Source organism: Mesoplodon mirus, assembly GCF_964341445.2.
Source record: "Mesoplodon mirus genome assembly, chromosome: X".
NCBI classification, from domain to species: domain Eukaryota; kingdom Metazoa; phylum Chordata; class Mammalia; order Artiodactyla; family Ziphiidae; genus Mesoplodon; species Mesoplodon mirus.
The window spans coordinates 136,443,968-136,457,822 of NC_138981.1; the positions used below are offsets into that span (position 1 = coordinate 136,443,968).

Here is a 13,855-nt window from a genome sequence, read left to right on the forward strand (position 1 = left end):
GGTCCGGGAAGATCCCACATGCCGTGGAGCAACTAAGCCCATGCGTCACAACTACTGAGCCTATGCTTTAGAGCCCGAGAGCCACAACTACTGAAGCCCATGCACCTAGAACCCGTGCTCTGCCACAAAAGAAGACACCACAACAAGAAGCCCGTGCACCGCAACGAAGAGTACCCGCCACCCCTCTCCCCGCGACTAGGGAAAACCCACGCATCAACGAAGACCCAAGGCAGCCAAAAATAAATACATAAGTAACTTTAAAAAAAATGATACCTTGGACGTGCCCCAGAAGCAATAAGAAGAATGTATCCCTGTGGGTCTGGACACTGAAATCCTTTTTGAATAGAAGTTAGCTTCTTTTATGAAATAATTATAGATTCACTGGAAGTTGCAAACAGGGTATAGAGAGGCCCTGGATGGTTACATCTTATAGAATAGTTGTACAGTATCAAAACCAGAAAATTGATATTGCTGCAGGTTTTTCTGAGGATATAAATTTTCATTTCTCTGGAATAAAGGCCCTAGAGTGCAAGTGCTGTGTCATCCTACAGCTGCATGGCTAGTTTTACATTTCCCACCAGCAGTGAGTGGTCCAGTTTCTCCACTTTCTGACCAGCTTTTGGTGTTCCCACTGCTGTTTATTTTAGCCATTCTGATAGGTAAGTAGTGGTATCTCATTGTGGCTTTAATTTGCAATTCTCTAATGGTTAATGATATTGGACATCTTTGTATGTGCTTATTTGCCTTCCGTAGAAACTCTTCAGTGGAATGTCTTTTCATGTCTTTCTCCCATTTTCTAATTGGGTAGTTTGTTTCCCTACTGTTGAGTTTTTGAGATTCTTTATATATTCTAGATACTAGTCCTTTATCAGATAGGAGGTTTGCAGATATTTTCTCCTAGTCGTGTTTTTCATCCTATTCACAGGGTCTTTCACAGAGCAAAAGATTTTACTTTTGATAAGGTCTAATTTATCAATATTTCCTTTTACGAGTCACGCTTTTGCTGTCAAGTCTAAGAAAGAACTTTTTGCCTAGCTCTACATCCTGAAGATTTTCTCCTATCTTTTTCTAAAACTTGTGTAATTTTACATCTTACATTTAACTATATGGTCCATTTAGAGTTAACTTTTGTGTAAGGTATGAGGTTGAGTTTGAAGTTCATTTTTTGCCTATAGATGTTCAGTTGTTCCAGAACCATGTGTTGAAAATGCTACCATTCCTGTGCTGAATTGCTTTTGCATTTTTGTCAAAAATCAGTTGGGCATATTTGTGTGGGTCTATTTCTGGAATCTCTGTTCTGTTCCAGTAATCTATGTGTCTGTCCCTCTGCCAACACCACACTATCTTCTCTAATGCAGTCATATGATAAGTCTTGAAACCGGGTAGGTTGATTCCTTCCACTCGATTCTTCTTTGTCAAAATTGTTTCAGCTCTTCTACTTCCTTTGCAACTTCCATAAAAATTTTAGAATAATTTTGTCTATATCTGCAAAAGATTGTGCTGGGATTTTGATAGGAATTGGTTACAGCTCTATATCAATTTGAGAAAAATTGACACCTTTAGAATGTTGAGCCTTTCATTCTGTGAACATGGAGTATCCCTCCATTCGTTTAGATCATCTTTGATCTTTCATGAGTGTTGCATAGATTTTAGCATGCAAGTTCTATGCATGTTTTGCTTGGTTTTCACCTAAGAAGTTTTTGAGCAATAGTAAGCGGCATCGTATTTTTAATTCCAGCACCCATGCATTAGTTACTGGTATTTATAAGTGCAATTGATTTTTTAAATTTATTTTGGCTGCACGCGGGTTTTCTCTAGTTGCAGCAAGTGGGGGCTACTCTTCGTTGCAGTGCGCGGCTTCCCACTGCAGTGGCTTCTGTTGTTGTGGAGCACGGGCTCTAGGTGTGTGGGCTTCAGTAGTTGTGGCACATGGGCTTAGTTGCTCCACAGCATGTGGGATCTTCCTGGACCGGGGCACGAACCCGTGTCCCCTGCATCGGCAGGCAGACTCTCAACCACTGATCCACCAGGGAAGCCCGCAATTGATTTTTATATGTTGATCTTGTATCCTGAGAACTTCCTGGACTTACTCGTTAGTTCTAGGAGTTACTTTGTAAACTTGGTAAGATTTCCATGTAGACAATCATATCACCTATAAATATAGTTTTGCTTCTAATATGTATGCCTTTTGTTAGTTCTCTTGCCTTAATGAACTAGCTAGAACTTCCAGTACTGTGTTTTTGTTTTATTGAGATATATTTGACACACAACATGGTGTAAGTTTAAGATGTACAACATACCAATTTGATACAAGCAGTGAAGAGAGCAGATATCCTTGCCTTGTTACCAATCGTGGAGGGAAAGCATTCAGTCTTTAATCATTAAGTGTGATGTTAGCTGTAGATATATTGTAGATGTTCTTTATCAGGTTGAGGAAGTTCCCCTCTAGTTCTGGTTTTCTGAGAGTTTTCATCGTGAATGGGTGTCGAATTTTGTGAAGTCCGTTTTCTGCAGCACATAATACGGTCATATGATTTTTTGAATTTGTGGTTTTGCGATAATTGTAGATTCACATGCAGGTGTAAGAAATAATGCAAATAGGGCTTCCCTGGTGGTGCAGTGGTTGAGAATCTGCCTGCTAATGCAGGGAGCATGGGTTCGAGCCCTGGTCTGGGAGGATCCCACATGCCGTGGAGCAACTAGGCCCGTTAGCCACAACTACTGAGCTTGCGTGTGTGGAGCCTGTGCTCCGCAGGAAGAGAGGCCGTGATAGTGAGAGGCCCGCACACCACGATGAAGAGTGGCCCCCGCTTGCCACAACTAGAGAGCCCTCGCACAGAAACGAAGACCCAACACAGCAAAAATAAATACATTAATAAATTCCTACCCCCAACATATTCTTAAAAAAAAGAAATAATGCAAATAGATCCCATGTACCCTTTAGCCAGCTTCACCTAATGATAACATCTTGCAAAACTGTAGTATAATATCACAAGCAGGATGCTGACATGGGTACAGTCAAGGTACAGAACATTTCCATCTCTACATGAATCCCTCATTTTGCCCATTTATGGACACATCCACTTCCTTCCCACACCAACCTCCTCCTTACCCTTTGGCAATGTCTAATCAGTCCATTTCTATAGTTTTGTCATTTTAAGAATTATATAAATGGAATCACACAGTATGTAAGTTTGGGGGTTGCCTTTTTTTTTCACTCAGCATAATTCTCTGCAGATTCATCCAAGTCATTATATATATATATATATATATATATATATATATATATATATATATATATATATCAACAGTTGTGTCCTTCTTTTGCTGAGGAGTGTACCATGGTATACAGGTACCAGTTTGTTTAATCCTTTGTTCATTGAAATATTTCTGGGTTATTTCCAGTTTGGGGCTATCTACTATAAACACTTGTTTACAAATTTTTGTATGACTACCAAGTTTTCATTCCTGTGGGATAAATACCCAGTAGTGCAATTGCTGGGTCATGTAGGAGTTGCATGTTCAGTTTTTAAGAAAGTGCCAGTTTTCATTCCCTCCAACAATGTATGAGTAATCCAGTTTCTCCCATTGTTGCCAGTATTTGCTGGTACTGATTTTTTTAAATAAAGGTGAAATTCACGTAACAATTCAGTGGCATCAGTACATTCACAATATACTAAGCCATCATGTATTACTTCAACTTTTTAAAAATTTTGTGGATTGTTTTATAGTCCAAAATATGTCTATCTTGGTATATATTTCTTGGATGCTTGAAAAGAATGTAAATTTTCCTGTTTCTTGGTGGAGTGGTCTATAAATGTCAATTAGATCCTATTAGATGGTGGTGGTGTTGAGTTCTTCTATATCTTGCTGATTTTCTGTCTAATTGTTCTATCAACTATTGGGAGAGGACATTGAAGTCTCCACTATAAATGTAAATTTCTCCTTTTAGTTATGTTAATTTTTGCTCCATATATCATGTAGCTCTGTGGTTTGGTGCATACACATTTAGGATTACTTTTTCTTCTTGGTAGATTGACCCTTTTTCCATAATGTAATGCCCCTCTCTGTGCCTGGTAATTTTCTTTGTTCTGAAGTTACTTTATCTGGTATTACTAGAGCCACCCCCGCTCCTTTTTTTAAAAAATTAACATTTGCATGTTTTTCATCCTTTTACTTTCTACTTGCCCATATCATTATATTTGCGGTGAGCATCTTGCAGACATCATATAGTTGGCTTATTTTTTTATTGACTCTGTCAATTTCTGTCTTTTAATAGGTGTATTTAGATCATTTCCACTTAATGTACTTATTGATGTTAGTGCTTAATTCTGCCAATTTATTTTTAATTTCTGTTTGCTCTCTATTTTTGTTTCTCTATTTTCTTTTTCCTGTCTTCCTGTGGGTGACTTGAATATTTTTTAGAATTCCATTTGATCATTCACGTACAGTGTTTTGCATGTTTCTTTTCATATACCATTTTTCTTGCTGGCTCTAGGTATTATATCATATACACATAACTTATAAGCGTCTACTGATGTCAACATTTTACCAGTTCAAGTGAAGTATAGAAACCTTACCTCTCTTTCCACTGCTTTACCAACCTCCTCTGTTTATAAGGTAATCGTTAAATATTTCTCCCACATACATTTAGAACCACAGCATGCACTGTTATAATTGGTGCTTCAACCACCAAATATAATTTAGAAAACTTGAAAGGGAAAGGAAAGTCTATTCTATTTACCCATATTTTTTCTCTTTCCATTGTTCTTTCTTCCTTGGTGATGTCCAAAATTTCTTCTTTTATCATTTCCTTTCCGTTCAGAGAACTTCCTTTAACCATTCTCTTAGGAGAGGTCTGTTGTTAACAAATTCTTTTAGTTTTCCTTTTTAGTTTTCCTTCATCTAAGAAGGTCTTGATTCCCCTTCCATACCTGAAGCATATTTTTCAGCACTTATTTAGATCTTCTGTTTTAGCTGACTTCCTCTAACAATGCTCTGGCAGGGAAAGGGGAGCACTCTCTCATTTCTGCCAGGTAGCTATAGAAATCCAGGCTCCCCACTTAGCCTTCATTGACACCGGGGAGGTTGGGGCTTCTCATTACTGCTGGGCAGTGGTGACAGTTCCAGCTCCCCACTGGGCTTCCACTAATGCCACCCTGGCTGGGATAGGTAGGAGTGCCTCATTACTGTTCCCCATGTGATCTCCCCTGACACTGGAAGGGATGGGATGTGGACCTATTACCACTGTGCCAGGGGCAAAGGTCCTGGCTCTCTGTGAGGTCTCTTCTAACACCACCCTAGCAGGGACGGGGAGAGATGACTCATTACTGCTCTGTGGGAGTGGATTCTAGGCCCCCAGTTGGCCTTTACTGATGGGGCTGGGTGGGACCACCCTTTTTTCTATTAGCTGAATTAGAGTGGTTCTTGTATAAAAGTTTTTGGTCTTGGGAGGCTGCCCCTTTCCTGGTCCTTTGGCTTTTGCTGGAGGCTTTTTGTCTGTGTTCATTGGCACTTGGGATTGTTGGCTTCTTCAGGTCCTGATCTGGGATCTATGAGGCAGAATGAAAACCCAGGGAGCTCGCCACCGCGTTGTTCCTTAAGTCCCAAGGTCCCTATCCAGCCTGTTTTCTTCTCTCCACCTTTCAGGGTCTTCTTATGTTTGTTTTATATGTAATGTCCAGAGGTTTCAGCTGTGCTCAGTGGGAGAATGGGGAAAGTACTTCTCCATTTTTCTAGAGCCAGGCATCTGGACATGGAAATTTTAGACCTGGTTTTGTACTGCCAAGTAGATCTATGGGAAGGAGAGCTTCCCTCTCATATGAATGTCTTAGCAGAGCTCTTATTCCACGTCTACATTGTGAGAACAAAAAGAAATGAAACAAAACAAAACGAAAAAAATCCGCTGTACCTGTGTTTGCACGTGTCCGCTCACCTGTCATGGAGGGCATAAATTGGGGCAGCCGTGATGGCAGCCAGCTCGGTTAGTTTTTTGTAAACCAGTGCACCAGGGTTTCATGAGCCCCTTCCAACATCCATTGCTTCTTTCCATTGACTGTCAGGTTATGACCTGTTAGTCAGCTCACTTGGCTGGGTGCTAACGGGCAGAGTGGGGAGTTGCTCCTTCTATGGGCCAAAGGCTTCAGTAGAGCTGAAGGGGCAATAAGCCATCACGTGATCCAACCACCATGGTTTTCATATTAAAAAAAAAAAAAACCAAAACCCTGTGTCAGAAAACAGAAAAGCCTTTCCCCAGATCTCACTGCGAACCACACAAGCAAAGCCAGACCCAGGAGCCCCATTCCCTGCCTTTAAGCCCGCTGTTATTTAAGGTACATTGGGCTGCTTCTCCACCCATCCCTCAGCTCTCCAGTGAACTTCACTCTGCCCCATGGCCAGGGACTGCGGTCTCATCCCAGCCAAGTGCCTCCCAGAGGTGCCCTTCTTCCCTGGAGGTGGGAGGGGCTCCATGAGGGTGGTGGGGTGGGAAGAGAGACAGGAAAACGAACGTGGCTGACTCCACCTAAACCTGTCCTCAGAATGCAAGTCTGTGATTCACGGGGTCAATGGTCTCATCTTCATATCTGAAAGACAGTGTACTTTTTGTCTCCCTAAGCCCTGTGTCTAGGTCGTTTGGGAAGCGCCTTGGAGAGTCAAGAATAAAATTGCAGGTCAAACAATGGATGACTGGAAAAGTCGGCTTGTAATCAAGAGCATGCTTCCCCATTTCGCCATGGTGGGAAATCGTCAGGAGCCCAGAAAGCTCCAGGAATCGGTCAGACAATGGGCTATCGGGGGGAGGGGGGTTTTGAATGCTTCTAATCTTAAACTTGAACGTAAGATGTGTTATTGAAATTCTCTGTGCGAACTTGGTGGCGATCAACCAACCCAAAATGTAAGGAACTGAAATCTGACCTAGAAGGGATCTAGGAGATGAGCTGACCTTGCCCCTTGTGAGTTTTTGGAAGAACAGGAAATAGAGTCCAAGGTTCCATGTGGATTCCCAGTCCAGCTCTCTGTGCACTGCACCCGTTCAACTGGAAAGAGACGAAGGGTGAAAGGGGAAAAAGACCTACTTTTTCCCTTAATAGAAACCAGGAATGTGGGAATGACAGGCACTAGATATATTATATTAGCTTCCTAGTACCACTGAGAACAGGAAGCCGGTGAGTAGGGCACAGAAAGATATTCCCATTCGATCCTCTGGCCCTGATGTCCTTTCAAAAACTCATTTGACACATTTCTGCTTTCTTCCCTTGGAACTCAGATGGCATCCATGGGTCCGAAACTCAGGGTTAGGGATTCCAGAGAGCCATTGGTTGGTTGAATCTGACAATAAAAACCTGCAACCTCGCCAGTCTACCAGGGTTAGCTCAGTTAGTAGGAGGTGCCGCAAACACAATGGCTGTTATCTCAGTGTATTAGGTCCACAAAGGAGTGGCTCACTTAATCTCTGCAATTAATAGAGCAGAGAGGAAATGGCTCTTCTAGACCCGTGGGTCTGCTTCCTTCCTGTTCAGAGAACTGGGAGCTGGGGGCTCTGAGGTAATGTCATTTCACATAACTAGAGGGCCTGGCTTCTCCAATTCCAAGGGCAATCCACTTTCAGTAAGTCAGTTTTCTATTTAGTTGAGGATTCTGATCTGTGCACAAGTGTGCGGGTACATTGTTGAAATCCTGTTGCTCTTTTTTGCCCTGGTTGTCTACCACCAACAATGTACTGAAAATGTGGTATCCAGTTGAGACATTTACAAAACTTTGTTTACTGGAGTTCCAGCTCTCACAGAGATGGCGGAAAGATGGGATGGCAGAGAGGGAGCAATTACTTTGGCCTGTCCTCCAAATTGCCAGCCCTCCCATCAGGCATCTTTCCATGGCAATCTCTACCCTCCATCCTAATTACCCTTTTTAGTTCTTGCTTCTCTTTTATGGTCAAGAAATAAGTCAGTGAAGGAAAGCCTCTTGGTAATGTATCCAGAGTTCATGGTCAGCTTCAACGGGACTTGCAGTTTCTCCTTTGTTTCACGCTTGTTTCCATCCATAGGGGAAAAAAGTGGGTGAGTTGTAGGTGCAGGATCCTCTTCCCCTTCCCCCCATGTGCCCTACCAACACCCTTTTAAAAAGTAGTCGTAAGAAAGCACAGCACCCTCTCAGCATTTGTTCATTCATTCAGCAGCCTGATTGCTTAATGACTCGTGATCTGGAGTTTTACCTTTTGAACACTTGGGCATCCACCCAAGCTTAATAAGGCATCCAGTCTCTGCAGTGAGTGTATGGAGTTTTAACAGGAGGCAGAATGTTTGCTTCCTCCTTTTGAAGTTAAGATCTCCACTCCTCCCCCAGAACGGTGAGTGGATTGATTACTAGTGCACGAATCTCTAAAATACTAGCACTCCAGATGGGAGCGCTTCAGAGCCCACATGAAATTGGAACCCAGTCGTCTCCTTCTCAGTCTGCACCCAAAGTTGCGAAGATTCCCCAGCTCTGAGCAGCCGCCTATTCCGTTCATAAGGCAGCTCCAGAGAACATGGAGGCATTGAGGGCGTTAGACGTACAGTCGGAGAAGGAACGGGATGCTGTGCTCACGACACACCTTCTGTGTGTCGTCATGTGATGATAGTGAATGGCTGACTCTATAGTTACCATGAGTTGGCATGCCCAGTCTTCCTTCCGACCTTCCCAGCCATTGCCCCTCTTTATGGATGAGGACGCCAAGATCCAAGAAATCCAGTGACTTGTAGTAAGATGCTCATGGCGAAGGTGGGGAGCTCTATCAAGGGTCCCCATCTGGGTGGCCCCAAGTGCAGCCTGCTTTCCACCTGCAGTATAACCTAAACCAACGGCTCACCCCTTCTTCTCCTTCTTGTCACCTCAAATGCAAATGGAGCTGAGGAGTCCTGTCTGTCCCTCTGCTTTAGGCTGGTGACCTTACATATGCCCGGTAGGAGGAGGGCCGTTCACCAGCTGCCATGGCATCTGATCAAGTTGGGGGTTTGTGCCCCTCATCCTCGGAAGCACACACTTTTCTTTGCAAAAAGCGCAGGGGACTCAGTAAGGAGACCTCAGATTTCATCCCAGGGCTCTAACTAGCACTTTGTGAGCCCTTGGGTAAGTCCCTTTGCTCCTGAGGTCAGAGGGCCTGCATATCTCAGGCCTCCTGCCACATTTCCAGGGTCCCTCCTGTGTGCCCAGCCCTGTGCTAGACCATGGGCTACAGCAGCTCCCAGTCAAGGGGTAGGTAGACTCCTCCCAGGCTTCCTGCACTGGGAACAGATATGTCCTACTCTGTAGTTCTGCCTGTCCTCCTCGGAAGCTGGGAGGAGAGGATGGCCAAGTGGCTCTCTTGTGCGTGTTCCTTTGTAGACAATAACTCGTCTACTCCTATGACACAGGGACTAATATTTCCACTTCACCGGGGAGGAGACCGAGGGACTTTCCCAGTGTTGCGCGGGCAGTAGGTTGGAAATTCCGATCTCAAACCCAGGTGCCCTGACCAGCATCGTCCAGCCTGTGAGCCGAGAGCCAGGCTAATTAAAACCCCACAGGGAGTAGGGACAGCCAGCCAGGACCTGGGCTGTGTTGTGTAAACAGCTCTCTTGGAAGCCTGGAGAGGCAGCCCAGTGTCCCCTGCTTCATGCCGGCTGTGGGCAGGGTGCACTGGCCCCAGGAGAGGGGAGAAGGGTGTATGGCCCCGGCTTCCAGGAGCCGGGGGGTCCAGGAATCAGCTCACTGGGGAGGCGGCTGTCCCCGGCAGTTACTGGGATCCTGCATGAGGCTGTGCCCTCTGCCCACGTCAGATGATGATGTACAAGGTGTGGATATGAACGCAGTGTAAACCACACAGGGTATTACCACTGTGAGCACTTTTTTTTTTTTAATAATCAGAGATTGGCATTGGCTCAGAAAGGCGATGAGAGACAAGTGTCCTTGGAGCTCAGGTAGAGACACAGGGCCCCTGAGGATATCTCAGGCTCATCAACAGCCCCGCTGCCCGAGGAGCGCTGGATTTATGGTGTAGCTCTGAGCATTCTGGGTCAAAGCCTGCAGTGCGTATGTGACTTTCTATTTGGGGATCCTCCCCACGGAGCACGCAGCTGTTCACTCCTTTTCCTCCCGCCCCCTCCTCCTGCAGTGAGGGCCCGGCCCTGTTCCAGACACCCCGCCAGGCTGGGCCACCAGGCAGAGGCCTTGCCTTCAGCTCGGCTCTTCTGCGAAGGCTGCACGCTGCTCGGCTGGCCAGTCACCACTGGGCTCTGCATCCAGGTCCCACCTGGGTAGCCCCATCCAGCAAAGCGGTGACCTGAAAATCGCAGTCTGTTTGCAGGGGGGGCTGCCGGGAGGGGAGGTCTGTTTGGCAGCTGGCGCCCACTGGCATCTGGGCGCTCGGCACTGCCTATTTCTGAACTTCTAGGAGCCCACGTTAGCTGTGTCTGCGTTCCTGCCTGGCCTCTACCCACAGCTTCCTTGACATCAGGCCCGAGGTGACAGGTGTCTGGAGCTTGAGCTGCCCGGGGGAGGGGGAGGGTGGACACTCTTGGACCCCAGATCAGGGTGTCAGGAGAGTCTGGCTGAGCTGACACTCAGGCACGACCCCCATCTAGGGTGTGTGCAAACCAGAGGGGGGCAGCCCTGGGGCGCAGACCCAGGGCTTCTCAAACTCTGGCTTGGCCTGTGCAGGCTGAGGCCCCTTGCTTTTGCTGAAAATCCCCAGCTGGAGAACTCAACGTGGCTCTGATTGCAGACAGATATTTGGGTCATAAGCTGCCCCTGGGGTACCCAGTTCTAGACCTCAGGTTGGGGAGGGGACAGGAAGCATGCACTTCTAAAGATTAGGCTACAGATGCTGATGTCTGCAGTTGACATAGAAGAATTTGTCGAAACCCTGCCTGCTGCCCCTTGGCCTTTCCTTTCTCCTCATCTACCACCTCCCCTGTCTCACCAGATCTCCAGCCCCGAAGTACCAAAGTTAGAAAGACGGGCAGGAGCCCAGGCCGGACTCGACCCCTGAGGGCCCAGACCCAAAGCCCAGGTGTGGCTGCTGCCACCCCTCCCTCCCTGCCCCCTCACCCCTCTCCCCCCCACCCCGTCCTTCCTCAGAAACCCCCTTTGTGTGCCTCCTTCTGGTGCTGCAGGGAGCGGCCCCTCTTCTGACTCCATCCAGAGCTGTTTCTCCAGGCTGGTCGCCCCCCTCCAAGGCTGTCAGCTGGCACACAGGCACTCTCGTGACCCAGAGTAAATGCTCGGTGGACAGTGGTTGCCTTTCCTCTTGGCCAGAAGGTCCCTTAGAAATCGTTCAGGTCACCTCCGTTGTTGACCACAAGAGGCCCAGACACACGAAGGAGAAGGCGTGTCCTTCATGGGGCCAGTTAGTGAATTCATCACAATTTCTGAAAAGTGATTGCCTCTGGGCCTTGTGCTGGGAATGGAAGAGAACAGGATCATTTGTAGGAAACCTTCTGCTCCAGGGCTTAATTCACATCTGCAGATGCCAGCTGAGCCCTGTCACGACACTAGGTGCTCTGGGGGTACAGAGATGAGGAGGAAACAGCCCCAGTCTTCTGAGAGCTGCGTTGTGGAGGCCTGGGGTGGAAGGGGTGGGACTCGAGGCCGAGTTATCCTAGAGACCCTTGAAGGCCCGAGGGAGGAGGGTGTGCTTTCATATGCTGGACAAGGTGCAAATTGTTGACGAGGATACAAAGGCTGGAAGAGCAAGCAGACGGCCAGGCATTCTGGAGGAGGCGGTGTTCTCTTTCATGGAACCCGTGGAGCACCCAACAGATGGGCAGTAATAATAACCATTGTTAGTGCAGGTTAAACGTGGCCTTTGAGGCTGCTACATGCCTCACCCATTCAGGAATGCTCACCTAACTTGTACGATGGTAGAAATCTTGAAGCTTTTCAGCTCCGAAAATGTTGGCTGCCACTGTCTTGTGAACAGTAGGCCTACATGGCCCCCTGCAGTGTGAGGAGGGCAATTTGGAAGTAACCTCTGTGCCTTGGGGAAGATGCTCAGCCTGTGCTGTAGGTCAGGGCTTGGCAAACTCCCACCCACGGGCTAAATCCAGCCTGCAGCCTCTTCTTGTAAATAAAGTTTTATTAGCACAAGCCACACCTAGTCATTAACATATCGTCTGGAGTTGCAACAGGGACCACTTGGTCTGCAAAACCTAAGATAGTTACTCTTTGGGCCTTTACAGAAAGTTTACGAGGCCCTGATCTAGGTCACTGGGTTTCTTATCATATTTTCTGAGGCCGTAGTTTCCTCCCATAAGTGGGTGCTCAGCTCTGTGCCACTTAAGGGACAATCACTATCCTGGCACCTCTCCAGGCATTCTGCTTCCTCTCCTGTGCCACAGCTGGCCTGACCCCCCTCTGGACCTATCCCTTTCTCTCTCCCATCAGCATCCAGGCAGACCTTTTACAAACAGATGGAGCCGACCACTCCCGGTATAACCCCCGGCCCAGTGGTTTCCCACCACAGACACCTGACAGTCCACCCGCTTCCCAGGGCTGCAGGTCCCTCTGTGAGCCATGGCCGTCCCCCTGGCTTGCTGTGCACCAAGCACAGTGGCCACCTGCCCGTCCTTGGAGTGCGCCAAGAGCTTTTCCCCAGGGCCTCTCCCTTCTGCCATCCTGCCTGGAGCGCTCTGCCCCCAGTCCTTCTCCTGGCCACTCTGTCACATCACTGCTCCTTCACTCTGTTCTTATTCTTGCTGTCTTCATACCGTCTGTTCCACTAGAACTCCAGCTCCGTCTCATTCTGGTTCCCCACTCCTCCCCCAGCATGTGCTCATTCTGAGGGGATCTCTGTTCTGGGCCTCCTAGACAGCCCTGCTTTGTACAGTTAGAAGCCTCCATCTGAACAGGTGCTCAGTGCCACTCGCTAGCTGCCTCTTTTTCTAAAATAAACTTGAGGCAATAAAGTTGTCTAGTGTTAGGGCTGTCTGTGTGACGCTGTCAGAAAATCTCAACATTTTCTTGCCTCTTTTTCTCCTTTAAGTCAAGCCTTTGGGCTTTAGAACAATGAACTTGGCTGATATAAAATACCTCCAGGAAGTCAGCCCCCAAACACCAACATCCAACATCTGCTTGCTGAATATATGGCTTCAAAGAGCTAAGTGTACGGTAGCTAAGTGCCGTCCATCCTATGTTTTTAAGCCACATGACAGCCAAGGAACTTAGAAATGCCTTGCCCTTTCCTGTAGTTAAATCTGACATAAAATTACTTTATTGGCAGCATTTTAACAAACAAAAATCTCCTGTGTTTTCACCGGTAATTCAGCTTCAATTTTCCAAGTGAGAAAAAAGTAATTACGAATGATGGCAAGGAGACAGTTTTGAGGTCTCTGTTAATAACACATTCAGGGCAAGCTTCTTTCTCCGGCCCACTCAGGGCAGCTTCCTACAGTGAGGTGGAGCAAGAAGGAATCACTCTGTAGGAATAGCCCCTTGACTGTCAGCACTCCGGCCACTACCAATACCAGCATCACTACCCCTCCACGTCCACCACCAACCACCTCCACCACCAGCATCACCACTTCCACCACCAACACCATCTCCTACACCAACATCATCTCCACCATCACCACCTCCACCACCTCCACCACCAACACCATCTCCTACACCAACATCATCTCCACCATCACCACCTCCACCACCTCCACCACCAACACCATCTCCTACACCAACATCATCTCCACCATCACCACCTCCACCACCTCCACCACCAACACCATCACCACCATCTCCACCACCAACACCTCCACCACCAACACCATCACCACCGACCACCTCCCCCGCCAGCATCATCACCTCCACCATCAACACCATCTCCTACACCAACATCATCTCCACC

At 47.1% G+C, this 13,855-nt stretch overlaps 1 protein-coding gene across 11 annotated transcripts in view; it reads left to right on the forward strand.

The window, feature by feature from the left end:
* The window catches only part of MAMLD1 (mastermind like domain containing 1), a 110,054-nt gene that overhangs the window by 49,683 nt on the left and 46,516 nt on the right, over positions 1 to 13,855 (forward strand). For 10 of the 11 annotated variants that reach the window (XM_082610872.1, XM_082610876.1, XM_082610877.1 and 7 more), the window contains exon 2: positions 6,617 to 6,775. The exons of the other annotated variant lie outside the window; for it this stretch is intronic. In XM_082610872.1, the coding sequence (XP_082466998.1) occupies positions 6,680 to 6,775 (96 nt within the window). In that variant the 5' untranslated portion in view covers positions 6,617 to 6,679. The remainder of the gene's footprint in view (positions 1 to 6,616; positions 6,776 to 13,855) is intronic. 11 annotated transcript variants of the gene reach the window in all.